The 20,343-nt window shown below is 33.3% G+C and overlaps 1 protein-coding gene across 1 annotated transcript in view; it reads left to right on the top strand.

The window, feature by feature from the left end:
• The window catches only part of LOC111151059 (DENN domain containing 1B), a 285,630-nt gene that overhangs the window by 87,727 nt on the left and 177,560 nt on the right, over positions 1-20,343 (top strand). The window contains exons 4-5 of the mRNA XM_022508793.1: positions 14,364-14,413; positions 16,341-16,460. Of these exons, the coding sequence (XP_022364501.1) occupies positions 14,364-14,413; positions 16,341-16,460 (170 nt within the window). The remainder of the gene's footprint in view (positions 1-14,363; positions 14,414-16,340; positions 16,461-20,343) is intronic.

The following is a 20,343-nucleotide window of genomic DNA, read 5'->3' as shown; positions in this document are numbered from 1 at the left end:
ATATTAATTCACATGGGATATGTTATTTTGAAATAATCTTGCTTGTTATAACTGCATACTGCTTTAAAAATTACCTTTGAGGGAAATTTCTTTTTTTGGAATTGGTATTAGTTGAGTGAGACTTGTAGGTTACAAGAATCAGTAACTAACCATAAGTTGCCAGCTTACATTTTTGTTTGGTTACTTCTATTTTCCAATCCCATTTCAATACATTATTAATAGATAAGCTCTTTTAAAGTAATAATGCCAGGTTGTTTACTAATGTTTAAAATTTAAGCCTAAATACAACTGGGGAGAATAAGTAGATATAAAAAAATTTTACTATTAAAATGTTGAAGCTTAAAAAATATTCTCTATTAGCTGAAAGTATTGAACTTGATCAACATATGGTATGAGCAAGCCTCATCCCTACCCGTTCTTTTGTTATCTTGTTATTGTTGTAAGGCTTAATGACAGTTGTAAGCCATAGTTCTGGATGTGGGGGTTAGTCCACCCTGGGGAGAAGAGGAGGAAACAGCAGTGTGGATTATGGAAATATGGATTGATCTCAAAAGAGACCTCTTGTAAAAGAATGGGCTCAAAGAAAAGCTAGGAAAAACTGATGAAAAGATGATGGAATATGATGTGAAAATGATCATTTGAAATCTTTCCTTTCATTCCCAGCTGCTATGTTTTGGGGAAAAGGAATGCATTTGTATGTTAAGGGAGAGCTAAAAGAGGCCAGATGAATAGTACTATTTATTAGATATATTTTCACTTTGGGTAAGATAAATTATGTGCATTTTAATAGACTTTGCATATGTTAGACTTTTTAAATCTTAAAGACTGTAATGTTAGGTATGATATTTCATAGAAATGCTTCAAGTAGTACATAACACTTGATTCAGGATTTGCCTTTAAATAGATTTAATTTCAAAAATTAAGTTGATGGTTGTTAAAAATTAAGTATTTTAACTAATTGTGATGGTAAATATTATGTTAAAATATTAATTACTGCTTATTCTATAAATTATTATTCAGATACATAGTTACCAGTTTATGCATTTGTATTTCTTCTAGACAAGGGATAACATTGCAGTTTACCTGGGTAAGCTAGTATTAAGTGGTAACATATATCTTTACCCTTAGCCTTTTTGACAAGAAAAGACAACAATGCAGTCTAGTGGTCATCTTGGTGAATGCAGACATGAGGTCCATGTAGTTTTAACTAGTTTCTGATGTGCTTGTGTGTAGAGAAAGAAAAATTGTTGCCCGATTCTAAAGTTTGGAAAAAGTTAAATTGGGAAAAAGTTAGCATGACAGCATAGAAATAAGGCATTAGGGAGAGGAACATATTTTGAAGGAGGAATGATGTTTTCAATTTTGGATATGCCAGGTATTATGGTAGGGATGTCTTCTAAGTAGTAGAAAACTTCTGACCGGAGTTTAAAAGAGGATGATGACATGTTTTCACATAGCTATTAAGTAGCTGACCTGGGTTCTGAACCTCTCATTTTTTGCTGGAGTGCCCAGATTTTCACCCACTGTGTTTAGCAATGAGATTGGATTTCCCATTGAGAAGTGAAGGCTGAAGTCCGAAAGAACCCTGGGACCACCAAATGGAGAAGGCTTATGGAGAGGGAGATGTGAAGCAGCTGGAAAGGAAATGACAGAGATGGGAGGAGAGCTAGATAAAGTGGACACAGACAACTCAGGAAGATACTTGTAAGCAGGTGTGGTTAGGGAGAAACCTGAGCTGCCTCAGATCACAGGGAGGATTACTTTCATCTAATCCCAAGTGTCTCATGCATGGTAGATACTGAATAAATGTACATTATATGAATAAAAGAAACATGATACATTGTAGAAAAGTCAAATAAGATAAAGACTGGAAGAAAGGCTATTAGATGAAGAAATTGGAGATCACTGGTGGCACCAAACTGAGAAGAATCAACTCTGAGAAATGACAGAAACTTGCTTAATTTACATCATACTTTCAGGAAAATTTTCAGTGAAAGAGAACTATTTTAGATCTACTTTTTTTTTTTTTTTTAAAGATTTATTTATTTATTTGACAGACAGAGATCACAAGTAGGCAGAGAGGCAGGCAGAGAGAGGAGGAGGAAGCAGGTTCCCCGCTGAGTGGAGAGCCCGATGTGGGGCTCGATGCGGGGCTCGATGCGGGGCTCGATCCCAGGACCCTGAGACCATGACCCTGAGACCATGACCGGAGCGGAAGGCAGAGGTTTTAACCCACAGAGCCACCCAGGCGCCCCAATTTTAGATCTACGTTTTAGCTGACCAAAGGTTGAAACTAACTTTGCAGAGTTTATTTTAGTATTCTTTTACAAATAAACCACTCCTGTTTTTATAATTATTCTTGGTCTCCATATGTTCCAATACAGTAATATATTGTAAGGAATATGTAGAAGGTATGAGATAATTCATTCAAGAGAATTATTACTTCTTAATTGAGAAAGTTTATCAAATGACGACATGTAGTTTCTGGTTTATTGAACAAAATCATTTACAAGAGATTCAGGAAATTGTGTTTTCTCTTTAAGGTCGTTTATGCCAAAGTGGACTAGACTAGGAGTGATCAAAACTCATTGCTATTTGGTGAGGCCTGTTTGGTGGCTTTCTGCGTGTGAAAAGAACCAGTGTTCACAGTTCAATTTCTCATAGAAAGAGTTTTCTGCATTACAAGAACTAAAACCAAAATTGGCACCTTATAATCTCAGCAAGAGGCCAAGGATTACATCAGCAGAGAGTGTGAACTAAATTTTTATTCCAAGAGATGCATGTTCTATAATGGGTGTGGTAGAGTACATTTGCAAAATAATAGCTCACAGTATTTCTATTTAGAATTTCAAGAAATATTCATTCAGAAAAACCCACTATGACTTCAATTTTAATTGTAGTCTGGCATAGTAAAAATTATGGGCATGTACATTTTTTATAAAAGAAAAATACCAGGTAATTTAAGATAACCTAAAAAAAATATGTATAAAGTCAGAGCTCCAGGAGTCTTGATTTTTAGTCCTGCCTGTTGACTGTATCTGAATAAAGTTTTATATTAATTACTAAGTACTTTAGGTCTTGCTGTATATTGAAAGGGATAAAAATGTCTAGCAGATTTCATTGAATAGAATTGCTAAAGGTTTAAGTGAACCCAGGGTGTTCACTATCTGAGCTACAATTTTCCTTGTCCATCTGACCACCATATACAGACAGATTTGACCTATCTATAAATCTTTATTCTTGAGCCTAAGATAAATAAATACTCTTTCAATCCTAACCCCCTCCCTTGTTTAACCTCATCCTGCTTTTGTTACTCTAGTATTGTTTGCTTCTTCTGGTATGGTCCTTGTTCTGATATGTGACACATGATTTTGTTTCAGATTTTAAATATTGTGCTTGAAACTCAGTTACTTGATATTTTATTCCTCTGTGAGAATCAATTTAAGCCCTCATTTATAAGTCTGTTATTTGAAAGGAGTTAGGTGTTAGTTTATTGTAAATCCAATATTCTCAGTAGTAATAAATAAATAAGCATAGACATACGCAGCTTTTTTTTTTTTTTTTTTTTTTTTTTGCCTTGAAAGTTAATTTCAGGGACTAGAACAACTTAGGGAAGGTAAGACTCACATTTGTAATTACATACTATCTCATGTTTCTCCTCATGATTCCTTCATGTCTTGGCCCCTTTTATATTTTTCATATACCACAATTGAACTTTAGTTTTAAATTATTAATTGTATAATTTTAACTCTTCATAAACATGGGAAATATCCACCAGATAGAGACCAAGTGGGTATCAAATTTAGGCATCTGCTGATTATGTGTTGGAACCTTCATGAAAACAAAGTGAAAAAGAATACATAGGGTGGAGGGTAATGGTTAGAAGGTTTAGCCTATGAGTTTAAGTCCTGACTCTAACGTTTGCTAGCTGTGGGACTTTGGTCAAGTTACTTAGTCTCTTTGACTTTTTCTTTTTTTTTTTCCCACATATAAAAGGAAACAAAACAGAAGTTGTTGTGAGGATTAAATGAGGTAATAGATTTAAAGTGCTTAGGTCAGAACCTGACATTGGGTAGGTTATTATTATAATTATAATAATAGTAATTATTTTATTATTCATGGAGCTCACAACCCTGAGATCAAGACCTAAGCTGAGATCAAAAATTGAGCGGAGATCAAGAGTCAAGACATTTATCCAAGTCAGCTACCCATGCACCCCAGCAATGATTGATTGATTGATTTAGGAAAGTGATGAAATAAGAGAACATGCACACTTTTAAATCACATTTCCTTGAACTGTCTACCAAAGCAAATTTATTCTGCTGATGCTAAAACAGTAATCTAACATGAGTTCAACAAATTTTTTTCAGAGCATTAGTAATGTACCAGGCACTGGTTAGGCATGAGAGGAACTCCAAAGTTGACTAAACCCCCAGAGATTGTAGACATTCATTTGTTTCCATTTATCATGCCAATTGTAACTAATAAGACTTTCTTGTTTGCTATTAACTTCGTTGATCTCTGGTTACTGATGAATGACATATGTTCATTATAATATTGGAAGTGGTTAAACACTCTATAACCTGTATCTTGAAACAAATCATTAGGAGAGCAAAGATATGTGTTTATAATTGTATGAGAAAATTTACTGATTTTATAATCTGGGGATATTATAATGGAGTGTTTATTGAGGGGAGTATAAAAATATGAAGAATACTATTGATCTTTCATAATGTTGGAGAATAAAAGTCATAGCTCTTCCATATGTTTTCATCAGTGCCATTCCCTTTCTTTGTCTTTATCTAAGCTTGGTTCTCTCTCTAGAGCACCAGTTTATCCAGCTACTTCCTGATGTCTCCATCTTTACCCCTATATATATATAGTATATATATTAAAATATATTGTATATTTTATTATAAAATTAAAAGTTATTATAATCATAATACAATACCATATGAACTATGATACTAATGTACAGGCTCTAATGGTGGTTCAGCTGAGACTGAATCACAACTAAGTGGAAGGTTTAGCTTTGGACAGCAATGGTAAGGTGTGCTTCCCTCTTCAAGATAGGTGGAAAGAATGAAGAACAGATGGCAGGAGCTGGGTTGAAAAAAGACAATATTCTAGGAAGACTCAGTTTCAGGAATGTTGAAAGTCTTCTTGATTGTCATTCCTACACCGGCATGATTTGAGAAAAAAGGGGTAATGGGATGTGAGAGAGGGAAGTTTGTCCTAGATATTTTTCATAGGTCCTGTCTACATTATTGTCTCTTGCTTCACTGATATTTATTGTCAGCTGGTGTATATGGAATAATGACAGTTGATCTGGTGTGCTGGAAGAGTATGAATCTGCATCGATTATTTTGGGATTGAGGGTTATCAGAGACCAGCTTTTAAGGTACCACTGAAGATAAGGCAGTTTACAGGTCTCTAAGCTGGCAGTAGAAGAATATTTAGGAGGAGAATGTGGATGTAGCATTGGTTCCATGTTTTGATTACATTCTGAGATTCCTTTGGAGATGCTGGTGTTTAGGAGGAGTGCATGGTAGGCGATCTTTAAGCCTTATTCCTGGCCACTGAGTATTTTCCTTAATTTGTTCCTTTTGTAAAGGGTAGGAGTACAAGACAACTGCCGCGCGCGTGCGTGTGTGTGTGTGTGTGTGTGTGTGTGTGTGTGTGTGGTGTAACAGTATGGCACCCTAGTGTACTGGAAGACGGAACGATGAACTTATTTCATGATTTGACAGTGAAGCAGAGTGATAGCATGAGACTTCAGAACTTTATTTCTTACATTAAATAGAAGACTTCATATATTTTTTATAGTATAGATTGGAGTTTGAATTTTGTCAGTTCTGTGACAGTTCTGAAATATATATAAAATTATATATAAAATATAAATGATATGTAAGTATAAAATATAAACTAAAATTATAAAATATGTATTTTATTATTATTTATTTTATCATATATTAAAATATATTAAAATTAAGTTTTGTGTATATATACACGAAACTTAATTTTGTTCCCTTCTCTGCATTCCACTTTTACTTCAGGCTACCACCACTCCCCTTGATTATTACGGAAGACTTCCCGTCTTCAATCTTGTCCTTTTAAAATTTGTTCTGGCTAGTGTAGCCACCCACAGTGATAGCTGTAAAATTCAAGGCCAGTTGGGTCCCTTCTTTGCTTTAAACCCTTCAAAACTTCCGTATTCCTCTTAGGTAGGGTGAACCATGATTTATTGTACAAACTGAGAGACTTATTTGTTTTTTTTTTTTTGACCAAAAATTTATATATGGTACAATGCAGGTCTCAAGTGTACAATGAAATGAGTTTTGACAGATGCATACACCTGTGTAACCCACATTCCTTTAAAGATATAGACTTTATAACCACTCCAGCAACTTCCTTCTTGCTGCTTTTTGCTTACTCATTGTATCCCCTAACCCACCTCACAGTCCCAGGTTACCACTGTTCTGATTTCTGTTATAATAAATTATAACTTGAATACCTTTGAGAGTAAAAAGGGATGCTATTGATCATTTTCGTATGTGAAGTGTTGTGGGCAAACCAGGTGGAATGGTTTCCCTACTTTTTGCGTCAAGTCCAAACTCTTTAGGTAGCTTGAAGACCTTATGTATTCAGTTCCTTGCTTATTTTTCAAGCTACATTCCCTTATCATTCTTCCAAACTTTGTACTTGTTTTTTCTCATTTCCAGACTTTTGAACATTTTCTTTCCTATAAGGGAAGACCATTCTTATATCTTCTCTTCCTCTCTCTTCTCATTCGACAACCTGGTCAATTTCTCATTTTCCCTTCATTTCTCTACTTAGATGGGATTTCTTCCCTTGGGACTTTTACTGCACTCTTCCAGAAGCACTCTTCCTAAATTTGGTTTACATATCTGTCTTCTAGGCTTCCTGATATTCTTCACTTTTCCTGCCAATGCTGTTACTATATTACAGTGTTCACACATTAAAATTGGTAAATAAATATACATAAATATATTGATAATTGATATAAATAAATTCACATTGAGTTTATCAATATATAAGTACTGTTAGACCTTATACCCTTTAAGTAAATAGCCTTCATGTAACAGGTTGTATTTTATAATTGTGTACTTATAAGTTAATTCTTCCAAACAAAGCCTCCAAATAGTTAAATAGACAATCAATTAAAATTTTTTCAGACTTTTAAGATATACTATTATTCGCATTTTGCTAGATGATTTTACAGATTCCAAGGGCTTTCAAGGCATAAAGAAATAATAAATATACCCTTGCTCCCAGAATATAATAATACTCATCTAATGATATATTTTTCAAACACTTTAAAGTGTACAGTCCCTGATTCATGCTTTAAAACTAAGACTCTATTCTTAAAAGCATCAGACAAACAACAAGATTCCCGTCTGGTGTAACACAAGATTCACTATCTGGGGAAAATTAGCAGTTCAGGCAGAGTTCTGAACTAGGTTCACTGCAGGACCAGAAAGAGAGGATAATTAAAATTTACTGCTCTGGAACATATCATACCTCTATTTGTCATCTGCAATACAAAAATCAGTGTTCTAATGTGTACCCTACACAGTGAATGGAGAATATGTCATGCATATCATGACAGAAGGATTATCTGCACATGGCCCAGGTATGAAGAATAACAGAAAAAATATGAATCAAGAGTTTGACAACCTTTGACTGAGGAAAAATATAAAATCAAGATTACAAAGAACAAAGAGAGATAACACTATTTCAGGGCAGTGAGAGAGAGGATATGTTTTCTAAGGGTACCTTTAACAATATCTTTGCCAGGACAGTTGAAGGAAGGCTTAATTTGAGGTTGCAGAAGAAAGCAAGAGATAGTTTTATTCCTCAAGTTGGTCAGTACCTTACCTAGAGTTGGTAACTAATCTTTATTATGTGGTTTGATAAATAAATACATGAAAAAGGAATTTTATTAATAAATCCTCCTTAAATGAAAAATGTCTGTTGGCACAATTCTTAGAAGATCGTTTTAATTCAAAACAAGTAGCTAATATGACAGCCCAAAGTAAGTTCCTACACGTATTGGATCATGAGATATGCATATGGTATAACTTTGCAGAGTTAACAGAGTCTGCTTTTATTGTGTTTGGTTAAACAGAAATAGTAGAATATGTTCAAATCTATATCTACATGTATATCTATATCCATATACAACTATATTAAATATATTAAAAATTTTCAAAGGAGGCAGATAAATTATTCAGTATGATATTTTTCATCAGTTTATGTCTCAGGATGCTAATGTTTTGCCATAGGTCATTGAACATAGGACCTTTAATGTTTGAGTTATTCGGTAAATATTTATTGTATAAATAAATATGTTCATTGGAATTGCATATGACGTTTGAGAATTTTTAAAACAAGTAACTAAATAATAAAAGAGCTAATGGTTGTTAGGAGATTTTTATGCCTGACATTGTCTAATCATTTGTGTGGATTTCTCCTATAATCCTCATATAAATCTCCACATAAAATCCTCAGTCTTTCAAGATAGATAATAGTTTTTGCCCATTTTCTGGGTGAGGTTAATGGAGCACATAGCCAATACCTCACAGAGCCAGAATTTTAGTATTAACTGTTGACTCCAGAGCATTGTGAACTTGACCACTGTGATTTTCCATCTAATATGTGTGTGCTTATGTGGATGTGTGCCTGTGTGTGTGTGTGTGTGTATGCATGCATCTATTTTGTAGTGGATCTAATGTTAAGTCTCCCTTGTTCTGAAAATCAGGAATCATATTTCCTTTATTCTATACAACATCTAGTTGCAGGGTGAAGTCATGGTAGCCTCTTGGTTGACTGAGGTGAAACTTGTTTTTTTTCCCTAAAAACTGAAGTATTTTCCTACTTATCTTCATTCTACTTATCTTGATTTAAACGATTGACATTCAATTTTAAATACTTTAGTATTTGTAAATGCAAAATTTTATAGGCAATGTTCTATTTTATTATGTATTTCCTTTGATCTAGAAAATGTTATTAGTTAAAATAGGGTGAATAAAGCAAGGAGGTATTAATCTGAAAACAGTGGGAGGGCTATATGGTTATTAGAAAACAAAGGGAGTATTCCTAAATGGCTTTCCTTGATAGAGTTGATTAATTGTTATTCCGATCCTCAATTAGAACTTAAAGTTAACCTAGGGATAAAAATTTGAAGGCAGTATTTAGTAGAATTTTTGAAAAAGAAACTTTGGAAACTCATTTGCATATAAATATATAATTTTCTTTCATGGCTTTTGGCCAAACAAACCACCTATCTAATTGTGAATATACATATTTTTTATAATGTCACTCTGCCCTGCTTGAATCTAGGCTTTGTCATTGGCAGTAGGTTAAACTAAAGTGACTGCAGACCACAGAGGTCTCTTCATCCTTCTAAGACCGATACACAGAGAACCCAAATCCTTAAAATTTATGTTTCAACAGCACGGTTCTTTTTATGGCAGAGTATACTTGCTTTTTGGCAGGTATTTAAATCTTCCAACAATAAAAATTCATTTTTAATTTTTGAAAGTGAAAAATTGATCAGGGTTCAAAGTCTAAACAGTTTTAGTGTCAGAAATCACAGACTTACAATGCTTTCCCTAATTTAAGGAGGAATGACAAAAAATAAGTTTATTTCTAATTGAAATAGTACATAAAAATAAATACCAAGAGAAAAATTCCACAGTGGGCTCAGTTATTCTGATAGTTACTCCTTAGTTTTAAGTTTAAAATCCATTCTCTTAGTTAAAAAAAAAAATGCTTCTTTAAAAAAAATGAGAAGATGATGTCTAAAGAGGCTACATGTATGGCTTACCATATTAATGTAATTCTGTCTTTTAAAAAATGCCATTTGATTTAATCACCCTATCAGTATAGCTGTATTTCCCTTGAAAATTTAAACCATCTTGCAGTGCCCATGTGAGTTTGCTGCGCTGCCCAAAAGATCTCAGTGCACAGTGTGGGAATCTCAGTTCTGTACTGTGCAGCTTGCTTGTGACTAAGCAGCTTAGTACATGTTTATTGGAATTCATAGTATTAATTATTTTTCACATATTTGGGGTGATAATATTCAAAGTGAAGTAATCACCTTTTTAGAAATCGATGCCCTTTGTGAAAAATCAGCTTAGAATTGACAAATGGCCCCCTTGTTACTGAAATGAATAAAATGATGGATATTTGAAAACTGTTCTTATGTAATATTATATTTTTCTTGAGAACTTTGGTATAAATTTAATTATCCGATTAAAATTATTTTGAGGAATCTTAAGAAAGTATGGTACTTCAGCTTCTTTATATAAAATTACGTTCATCTTGGTTAGCAGAAAATGAATAGGTTTGAATTTTGACTTTTCCTCTAGTCAAAGGCTAAGCTAAGCATAGATAACTATCCCTTGCCAATGATTAGTTTAGGAGTGACTCTGACCTTCTGGCTAATTAAATATATTGGGAAAGTTAGCTCATGGCGGGGAGGCACTTCTGAGAAAGATTTCCTCACTGTTAAAAAGAGGTAACAGAAAGATATGCTTTTTTCACTGGATGCTGCTGTGTCTTCGGGTGTTGTGCTGAACTCTGGCAGCTTTTTTCTGTGACCATGAGTATAGATAGCTGAGGACAAATCCAACAAATGCAGGATGGCAAAGCAGAAAGAAGGATGGAAGTTTCTGGAGTCCTTGAAGAGGATGTTGAATTAACCAATCCCTGAACAAATCTTGTCACTTTTTGCAGTGAGAGAGTAACTATTCCTTACATATTAAGCACCCTTAATACTAGTCTTATTCCTTAATTTAACAGATAGTATATTTCTCAGTTACAGTTAGTCTTATTCCTTAATTATGGGTGGTATTGGAACTAAGAGTCGAGACCCTTATGGGTCTATAGTGTAGGTGATCAAAAGTGATTTGAAAAGCCCTCCCAAGTGATTCTTATATCTTCTTATCGTCCTTCTAATTCTTACTGCCCTCCCATTGAGAACTTCTGGAGTGAGATAGTTATGGAATTGAATTAAGAGGGCTTGATGAGTGGCTGATTATATATGGAAGTTAAGAAAAGGGAGGGTCTAGACAGCTATCATGTTTTGGTTTGGGTAACTGGGTAGATGGTGCTGCTGTTCTAGGTGATAAGGACTACAACTAAAACAATTGTTTCAGTTTTATGTATTCTGAATTTGAGGTGTATAGGGAACATTTAAAAATTGATACTAGAGAGTAGTTAGATATATAATCCTGGAGTCAGAAATATCTAGACTGTAAGACTAAGAGATTGGTAGTTGTAGTTGAAACTGTGGGTGTAAACAAAATTGCGTAGGCAGATACATTTATCAGCATGGAAGAGAGCAGTATATGGAGCCCTTGAGAACATTAGTGTTTCAATATAGCGTAGGGGAAGAAGTAGTTGAGAAAGAGGAAAAACAATTACTGGTGTCAATAATGACATCTCTCATTTCATTTTAGAATTTTCTTTGAGAAATTCTTAGATCTTTATAATTATTGAACTTCAATTAGGAGGTAAACACTGCATATTTTAGTTTTTTCAAAAAGTAGATTCTTAAATGCTTTTTCCTTCTTATTTGGTCAATTTGTAATGCCGAACAGTAGCCTCATGGGATAAGAGTTAATAAACCCCTCTAACACTAGCAGTTTGCTCTCTCCTCTCTTATGAGGTCAGTTTGACCATAATGCTTATTAATACAGATCTGGGATATAGTGCCAAAAAGAAAAATCCAATTTATAAATTTTAATCAGTCCTTGTTTCTAGTCGTTTCTATGGTAGTAAATGTGTTGTGTTTAGGGTAAATGCATATTATATGTGTGTTATGCCCTTTGTATTTTGCTATTCATAATTGTATATTCTATTTCATTCCTTTTGTTACATTTGATATTTTAGTCAGAGTGTTTTGTATAAAAATAAAATATTTTAGAGAATTAAGATGATTTGGAAAATTCAAATAATTTCTCTTAGCTGAGGAAATTAGGTATTTCCTGGAAACAAAAGCCTGAAGAAAATAGAAACATAACTTTTGAAGAGTTTTATCTTAAACCTTTCACATAACCTATGGATCCCCATCTAGTGTGCATGTGTGTGTGATATCAGAAACACTTTATGGTAGAAACATCAGCCTTTCTGAACACTTCCAATACATATAAAAGTACAATTTCAATTAACATTATTGTTAAAAGAATCAAAAAAAAAAAAAACTTTTTGCGTGTATCTTATTCCTCCCTTCAACCTCTCTATCTCTCTCTCTCTCTCTTTTCTTTTTTAACTTCAGTTTGAATAGCACCTGTAATTAAGGAAGAAAACCCGAGCCCTGGGAGCTAGGTAGGACTTTCAGCTATTGATCTGTGTAAACCCAGCTTATACTGTCAGGGGAGAAACAGTCAACTGCTGAGCTGCTTTGTCACTGACATAAGCTGAGAGAGGATTTTTTTGTCTATACTGTTTATACACTAGTCTATAGACCTGCTGGCTGGTTGAATTTTAAAGAGTGCGGAGGTTTAAAGACTTGTCCCCTGAGGGATGCTTCTGCCAGTTGGGAAGCGAGCTGAGGCTGTTTTGCAGAAGTGTGTGCATGTGTGTTACTTGTGGAAGAAGGGAGGGGGAGGGTGTGAAAGATTGAGCAACTATGGGAAACATTCTTCTTAATTTGAGTCTTAAAATTGATGTGAAATATATTACCAATTTTGGTATATTTAGAAGTAGATAGTGAGTTTCGAATATGTATCTGTTGTTACAAAAATTATATGAACAACTTCGAATGGGAGGAATATTGAAATAGTGTTCATATGTGTAGTAAATATGGTAAATGGCTTCACTTTTTGTAGCACAAGATACAGATTAGCAATGGACAAATGAACTGTTCTTATTTGTAATAAACTGTTTTCCATTTCAGTAATTTAAATTCTTTCAAGTTTAATGGCTCTTTTAATAACATTTAATAGAATTTTTTCAATAGTAAAACAGCTTTTTCTAAAGATGCTTATATTTTTAAATGAGCAGGGTACCTTGCCCTCAGATAGAAGGATTGCTTTTTTTACATGCTGCTTTTCTTTTTGTTTCAATGTCTTAAGGCTCTCAAAGCTTTCTTAGGTATTGGCATTGGAATTTTATAATGTTTTATTATCAGTTAATACCTTATTGCAGTCTACATTTTAAAAGAATGTGAAAAATTCTACTTTAAAACACTTAGTACTAGGTTTCTGTAGAGGGATTAAATATGCAGGTACTAAATGATTTCTCTGGATGTAAATTTTGTTGATAAAGAGGTAGTATTTTTGTTGGGGGTGACTACTACATTAAGATATTTGTTCCTTTTTCTTTTTAATAGGAGACATTCTCATAAATCTCTGCTTTGTCTTGTAAAATCACCTGACTTTGAACTTATATGATGTTATCTTCAATTCTAGAGCTTAACTTTATAATCAGAGTTAATTTTTAATTGTTTTTCATGTATAACAAAATAAATCTTTTTCTGTTTTTTGCCAAGTATCTGACAATTATTCATATTTTGTTTTGATTATAATATGTATGATTTCTAAAAGCTTATAAAATTATTTTATAATGACTGCATAAAATCACTGCAGGTTATTTTCTTAATTAAATTCTTAATGCTTAATTAAAACACTGATTTTCATATTAGGCAATTCATAAATGAAAGTGCACAGAAGCTATGTTGTTTTAAATTTAAAGGCTTAGTTTTAGATACACATTTCTTTTTTAAAGGATGTTATTTGAGATAAACTTAATGTTACTGTTGTTGAATTTACCAAGAGTTGAAACATAAAAATGTGTTTCTTTAGCTATAGAAAGTCTTTTTTTTTTTTTTTTAACCGTTTTACTATGGGACATGTAGGGTTGTTATACCTCTCAGTAATTCATGCTGCTGCCAGATTCATTCCCTTTTCTCTGCCTGCATTTTAATTGAAACAACATTTATATTTTTGAGCCAGGATCTGTCAGAAGTCCCTGTGGCTAGTCTGTGGTACAAGTAGCAGCAGACGTAGCTTACCCATATGGTGCGGTGCTTCTTGTAAAATCCATATGGCCTTGTTGAAGGGAATCCCAGCGGGGATGTGAAGGGTGTTAATACCCTTCAGGCCAGGCCTTTCCCTCCTGGGGCTTCCGTGGCATTGTCAGTGCAATCTGCCAAAGCACCAACTTAATTCCTTTTTAATAATCAATTATTTTAGTCTAGGAACCTATGCTGGTTTTCTTAAGGAAAAAACAAAACAAAACAAAACTTTTTTTCCCTCTAGAAAAGGTCTCAAGAAAAGTTTTGAGTGCATCTTTTAAAATATTCTAAAGTTTTTTTTTTTAATTTGCATTTGCAGGAAGTACTACAGAGTGTACCCAAGTTCTGTTTCCCCTTTGACATTGAAAGGTACAGTATAAGCTGTCATTCAAAGTAACTTCAGCTCATTTTAGTGAGCACTTTAAAATTGTTTGATGTGTTTTTTAATAAAAAGAAATGTACTTTTTCTTCACTGCTTTTAACAACAAAAAAAAAAGGACTAGAGTTTCAAAATTAATAATATTTGAAAGGAAGAAGCCTTTTTGCACTATTATATCTTTTGTTTTCTCTGCCATGGTCCGTTAGAAGTTTAAAGGTTTCATTTCTTCCTTTTGCTCTTCAGGTGCATATTGTAAGCACCTGCAGAAAAAAAATATTACTATGTCCTTAATCAGAGCCTTAGAATTGTGTCTTTTAAAATTAGATGTATATATCCTGGTTTCTATCTCACTTCACCCTAATTGAAAAGACCATCTGTGTGATATTGTAAAACTCATGGCTAGTTGTCTCTCAAGAATTGCTGTATAGAAATAGTGCAATATTATGGAAGGCTGCAGGGAAATCCTCCCAGCAGGTTTGAAAATCTCTTTATGTTTCTATTTTACTGAACAAATACTGAATGAATAGAGTATTACCTGTGTGTAGTTGGAATTTCACAGAATATATAGACCTTTGAGCATAAAAATATATCATTTATTGTTTTTCATGAGATTTTCACACCCTATTACCTGTTTTTTTAAGAGTATGGTATGAGGGGTTTTAAAAGAAAATTGATTTTTGGAAAATATTTTGCTAAAGATTAGTAAAAATCTGATATTTTACAATGTTAAAGATAATGCTTTCTGAATGAGGCTAATTGATACTCTAAGTTGCTGATGAATGATACCCCTTGTTTGACCTCCTTTCTGGAGAATCAGTTTGTGCGTGTTAAAGTTGCAATTTACAAATAACTAGCAAAGATAAAATAACAGCAAGAAAAGCTTTCGAGGGTATGTTATGAACACTGGGCACTAGGGGGCACATCAGGTACTAGAGGTTCTTTTTGAAGTTTGTAAAAATTTTTCAGAACTGTCCACTTAAATGTGTATTTGTGAAATGTTCAGCATTTGAAATGCTGTATTTCCTGACAACTGAAAACAATTTGTAGTATTGTAAAGCAACTTACTTCTTTTTACCTAATTCCTGTGGCTATTTCAGAACCAAACTTAAGGTGTCATGGGTATTTTATCTTGGGACCAGGAAGTGGCTGTTCAGTTACGGTTGTAACAGCAAGATGATAGCCAGTAACAAGAAGTATTTATGTATTTTAAATGGGGATGAAGATTTGGTGTGATGGTTTATATTGCACCTTAGGCTGCAGCATGATGCGCAGTAGGATAACATGATGCTTAGGTCAACAATTGGCTAAAATTCCTTATAGTAAGCTTTTCTGTGGAAACTGTGTTTTTTCTTTGTGCTTGGAAATTGTTCTCAGTATATAGGTACATCTAGACAAGAATGCTCAAAAATGCCAATAGTAATTTTTATGGTACTTTACTGGGTGAGAATGTCAACAGAAGAAACAATTAAACAGAGGTGGTCGTGGCTGCCATTGGTACTAAAGCAGCCTGATTTGCTGTCTAAGCAGTCTTAAATAGTACGACGGGAGAGGTTGGAGTTGAGCAGAATCAGTCATCATGTCTTGCTCTCACTGCCACAGTCTCAGTAATGGTATTTTCAGATTTATGAAATATTTTAGAAGTACTTTAAGCATGTGCAAACTTAACAGTGAAATACCTTATGATTCCTCAGCCTGTAAGGGGCTGCAACTTAATGTGACATTTGACTCGTGATTTAGTTTAAACATCTCACAGTCATTTGAGTTTTATAACATAGTTCTAGGTTTGAGAACCAACTGATTGAGAGGGTGAGACCAATGATGCGTGTAATATATATTCTTGCTTTGTTTTCCTTTAAGAAAATTCTCACACACACACAAAAACACATTAAAGTTTGATATAATATTGCTGTATTTTAGAGTATCTCAAAATCAAGTTGGACAGCATTTTACCTTTGTACTGACGGACATTGAAAGTAAACAGAGATTTGGATTCTGCAGACTCACATCAGGAGGCAAAATTTGCTTGTGCATCCTTAGGTGAGTATTTGTAGTAAAAAAAAATTGAAAGGATTAATACATTAATTGTGCCTTTCTTTTATACTTTGTTATGCTTAGGATGCTTAAAATATGCATATAATATTTTTTTCTTATTTGTTTTCTCTAGATCCAAGTAAATTAAAAAATAACTTTATCTTCTATATGGAACATCAATTAAATTTAAAGATATACCAGTAACAGTACAATTTTTCTTGAAAGAATTGGCTCTTTTAAGATTAGTTTTTGTGGGTTTATTTTTGAAAAATTAGATATTAAGATGTGAGTTTAAATAATATATATTTTACCTACTAAACAAGTTGCAAAAAAATCCATTAAACTAATGCATGCTCTTTTCTATCACTGACGCAGAACCTGGGTTTTTGAAAGTGAAGTACTGCTTTAAGGCAAAGGTTGTAACCTGGTGATTCTGGACAAAAATGTTTAATAGAGATGTCTTATTTGCCCATATGGTATTTTAAAAATTTTCGAAAGATGTTTCTAACTTTATCAATTTTTGTGAAATTTTGTGTAAAATTCAAGTTTCTAATTTCTTTTGGTAAATGGGAGTATTTCCTGGCTCTGGTCTTTCACTTTCCAGTAGGAGCAATATGCTGGAACTAAGCAGTGGGTGTTTAGTTGTGTCATGAATTTACTGCTTTGCCACAAGTCCTACCTGACCCACTTCAGTCATTTGCCTTGACTCAGTAGGTAGTTAAGAGTGTGTCTCCTTTTTGTAGACCTAGGATTTGAGATGCTGACTGTTTACAAGGAAGGATTCTAAAAATTAGCTTCCCTTTGTTATGTCTTGATGAATCCGAAATCCAGATATATTCCATAAAAATATTATCCTATAGCATGGTTATAATATGGATATTGGTCAGGCTAGCTTCTGTCGAAATGTTTGTGGGAAAAGAAATAGCATTTAATTTAATAATTAAAATGTTATAAAGAAAACTTTGGTATAAAATTGATGTTCATTTGCTGTTTAGCTACATTCATATCATTCTTTGAGGTTTAGGTTATAAATTTACCCAGAACATTTGTTGGAGTTGGAGAATTCTTCAATCTTTATTTAAAAGTAAATGCTTAACTGCTTTATAAGTAATAGAATGTGGAAGTTCCTCCATTCTTTCTTTAGGCAACAGCTCTTTCATTTGGATAATAATTGTATTTAAAACTTATGTTTGATCTGGAAGAGTATTATACTTCAAACTGTAGGTTGATTCTTATAATTTGAAGCCAGTTGATTGTGCAGTGAGAGTGGGAGTGGCATGTGGAAAATGGGTAAGGAGAGCTCCTTTTATCATTGTGTTGAACACTGAAGGTTCAAAAGCTATGCCTTAAAGGGGAGTAGAATCTTATCTGCTCTGCCCAAGACAGGTTTGTCCTAAAAGAAAGACCAAAGCTGTAGGTGCTTTCTGATTTTTCTCTATGAATTTTTAAATCTCTTCATTGAAAAAGTCAAGTTTACAGAAAAGTTTCAAGTTTACTACAGTAAACTCTTGTGTATACATCACCTAGATTCACAAGTGTTAACCTGCTTCTGTCTCTCCTTCGTCTCCCTCTGAGTGCACACACACATACATGCAAATTCTTTTTCTTTCTTTTTCTCTTATTGTTGTTTTTGCTGACCCAGTTGAAAAGAAGTTATAGACATCAGTTTTCTGTAATATTTGAACCTGCACTTTACAATTTTACTTTACTGCCTCCAAAATGAGTTCCTGGTAGTCATAATTAAAGAGGATGAATCTTTGTCTTTCTTTTGAAATTTTAAAATATTTTTAGTACACTGAACCTGTTAATAATTAGCAAATAGTGGGGGCGCCTGGGTGGCTTAGTCAGTTAAGTGTCCAACTCTTGGTTTCAGCTTGGGTTGTGATCTCACAGGTTGTGATCTCACAGGTTGTGAGATGGAGCCCCATGTTGGGTTCTGCGCTCAGCGCAGAGTCTGCTTGATATCCTCTCTTCCTGTCCCTCCCCCTCTGCCCCTGCCATGTGTACTCTGTCTCTCAAATAAATAAACAAATAAAATCTTTAAAAAATCAGCAAATAGTCACTAAATGTTCAGAATAATCCCTATAAATGTGCTTAGACAATAAATATTCTTAGAGATTTCTGTTTAAATTTAGGAAAGCCTGCATTACTTAAAAATATTTACATAAAAAATGAACTGTAGCTATTTGTTAAATTCCTGAAAAACTGGTATAGTGTTCATTTCTCCAAAGCAGTGGTCATTAATTTGTAGGAAACAGATTCTAAAACAGTTACAGTAATCAAGTTATTGTTATCAAACTTGTGTATGTGGAAAAACACCGGAGTGTCATAGTACTCTTTGAATTAGGAATGGTTTTACCTCCAGAAAATAAAGTTATGTTACATAAATGTAATAAAAAAAGTAAAATCATATATGCCAATAAGGAAAACCTTTCACAGTATGCATTATTGGTTATTTTATATATTTTTTTAAAAAGTTCCTTTTATATTTGTTTTTGTCATGTGACAGTGCTTTCTGGTAGGTAAGAAATAGGTAACAAAGCTTTATGAAAAAAGCAAAGAGTCATAAATTGAGAAAATTCTATTCTCCAGCTTATTTTTTATTAGGAAATTTTTAAAAGATTGCCATCTCATGATTTTAATGGGATAACATAATCTTTGTCCTGAAAAGCAGTGTACTGCATCGAGAATAGCCAATTTAGGGAATAACCAGTAATATTAGAAAACTGTTTAGTTTTAATAGTGAAAGAGAAATAAAATGTAATGGAATTCAGCAACTTATTAAGAAAGCTGTTATAGATAGGAAAATACCTATTTTTAAGCTGTAATGAATGTGTTTCTGTGAAAATAATTTTAACAAATGTCTTAAGTGCTATCATTAAAGTGAATAATGGTGTTTTGGGTCCTGGTTTGTCTGTGAACTAGACCAGGTCTCCCCCACTTTAGATTTAATTTTATAATTAAAATTATAAAATTTTATAATTTTAATTTTATAATTGTTGAAAGAAAGGATAAAACTTCAGATGTACTGGAAGAAAATATTGTTGGTTTTTAAAAATTGCTGTAGGGGTGCCTGGGTGGTTCAGTCAGTTGACTCTTGATTTCAGCTCTGGTCATGATCTCAGGGTTGTGAGATTGAGCCCAGAGTCAGGCTCCACACTAGACATAGAGCCTGCTTGGGATTCTCTCTCTCTCCCTTTGCCCCTCCCCCCACTAAAAAATAAATAAGTAAAAATAAAAATTACTGTAGTTATAAGTGCCTTTATATGCCTACCATTGAATCTTGAGGCCAAAAAGATTGGCATCTTTGCCTGTATTATGATGAAAGATTTTGTTTGATGACCAATATAGTAAGGAAATTAAAAATACCAATAATTAACTGGTAGGAGTTTATCTACAACCATGGTAACAGCAAGTTAATAGCTATAATACATAAAAAGTAGCTACAAGTTAATGTGACAGAACCCAGTGGAAGAATAAGAAAAAAACATCTGAGTAATACATTCATAGAGTAAATTTAAATATCATATATACCTGTGAATGATGCTCAGACTTACTAAAGGTGAAAAAAATAAATACATTAAGATTGTAAGAAATGAAACTTTAAAAAATAAGCCTGTGGGGAAACAGACATGTCATATGCTATGTGGGGGATTATAAAATGATATAACCTTTAGAAGAGAAATTTAATAATATCTATCAGATTTATAAAATCTTATACTCCTTGACTCAATTATTTATAGTTCTAGAATTTTAAATATCAGGAATATTCCCAGTAGTGAGCAATAAAGTGTGAACAAAGTTATTTATTATGGTATGGTTTATAATAGCAGAATAGTGGGATATAAATGTCCTTCAATAGGAATTGATTATGTATATTATGGTACAT

The sequence above is a fragment of the Enhydra lutris genome, unplaced genomic scaffold (genome assembly GCF_002288905.1).
Source record: "Enhydra lutris kenyoni isolate GAN:26980312 unplaced genomic scaffold, ASM228890v2 scaffoldscaffold25, whole genome shotgun sequence".
Classification (NCBI taxonomy): Eukaryota; Metazoa; Chordata; class Mammalia; order Carnivora; family Mustelidae; genus Enhydra; species Enhydra lutris.
The sequence above is the reverse complement of the archived record's forward strand: the minus strand, read 5'-3'. Positions and strand labels throughout refer to the sequence as shown.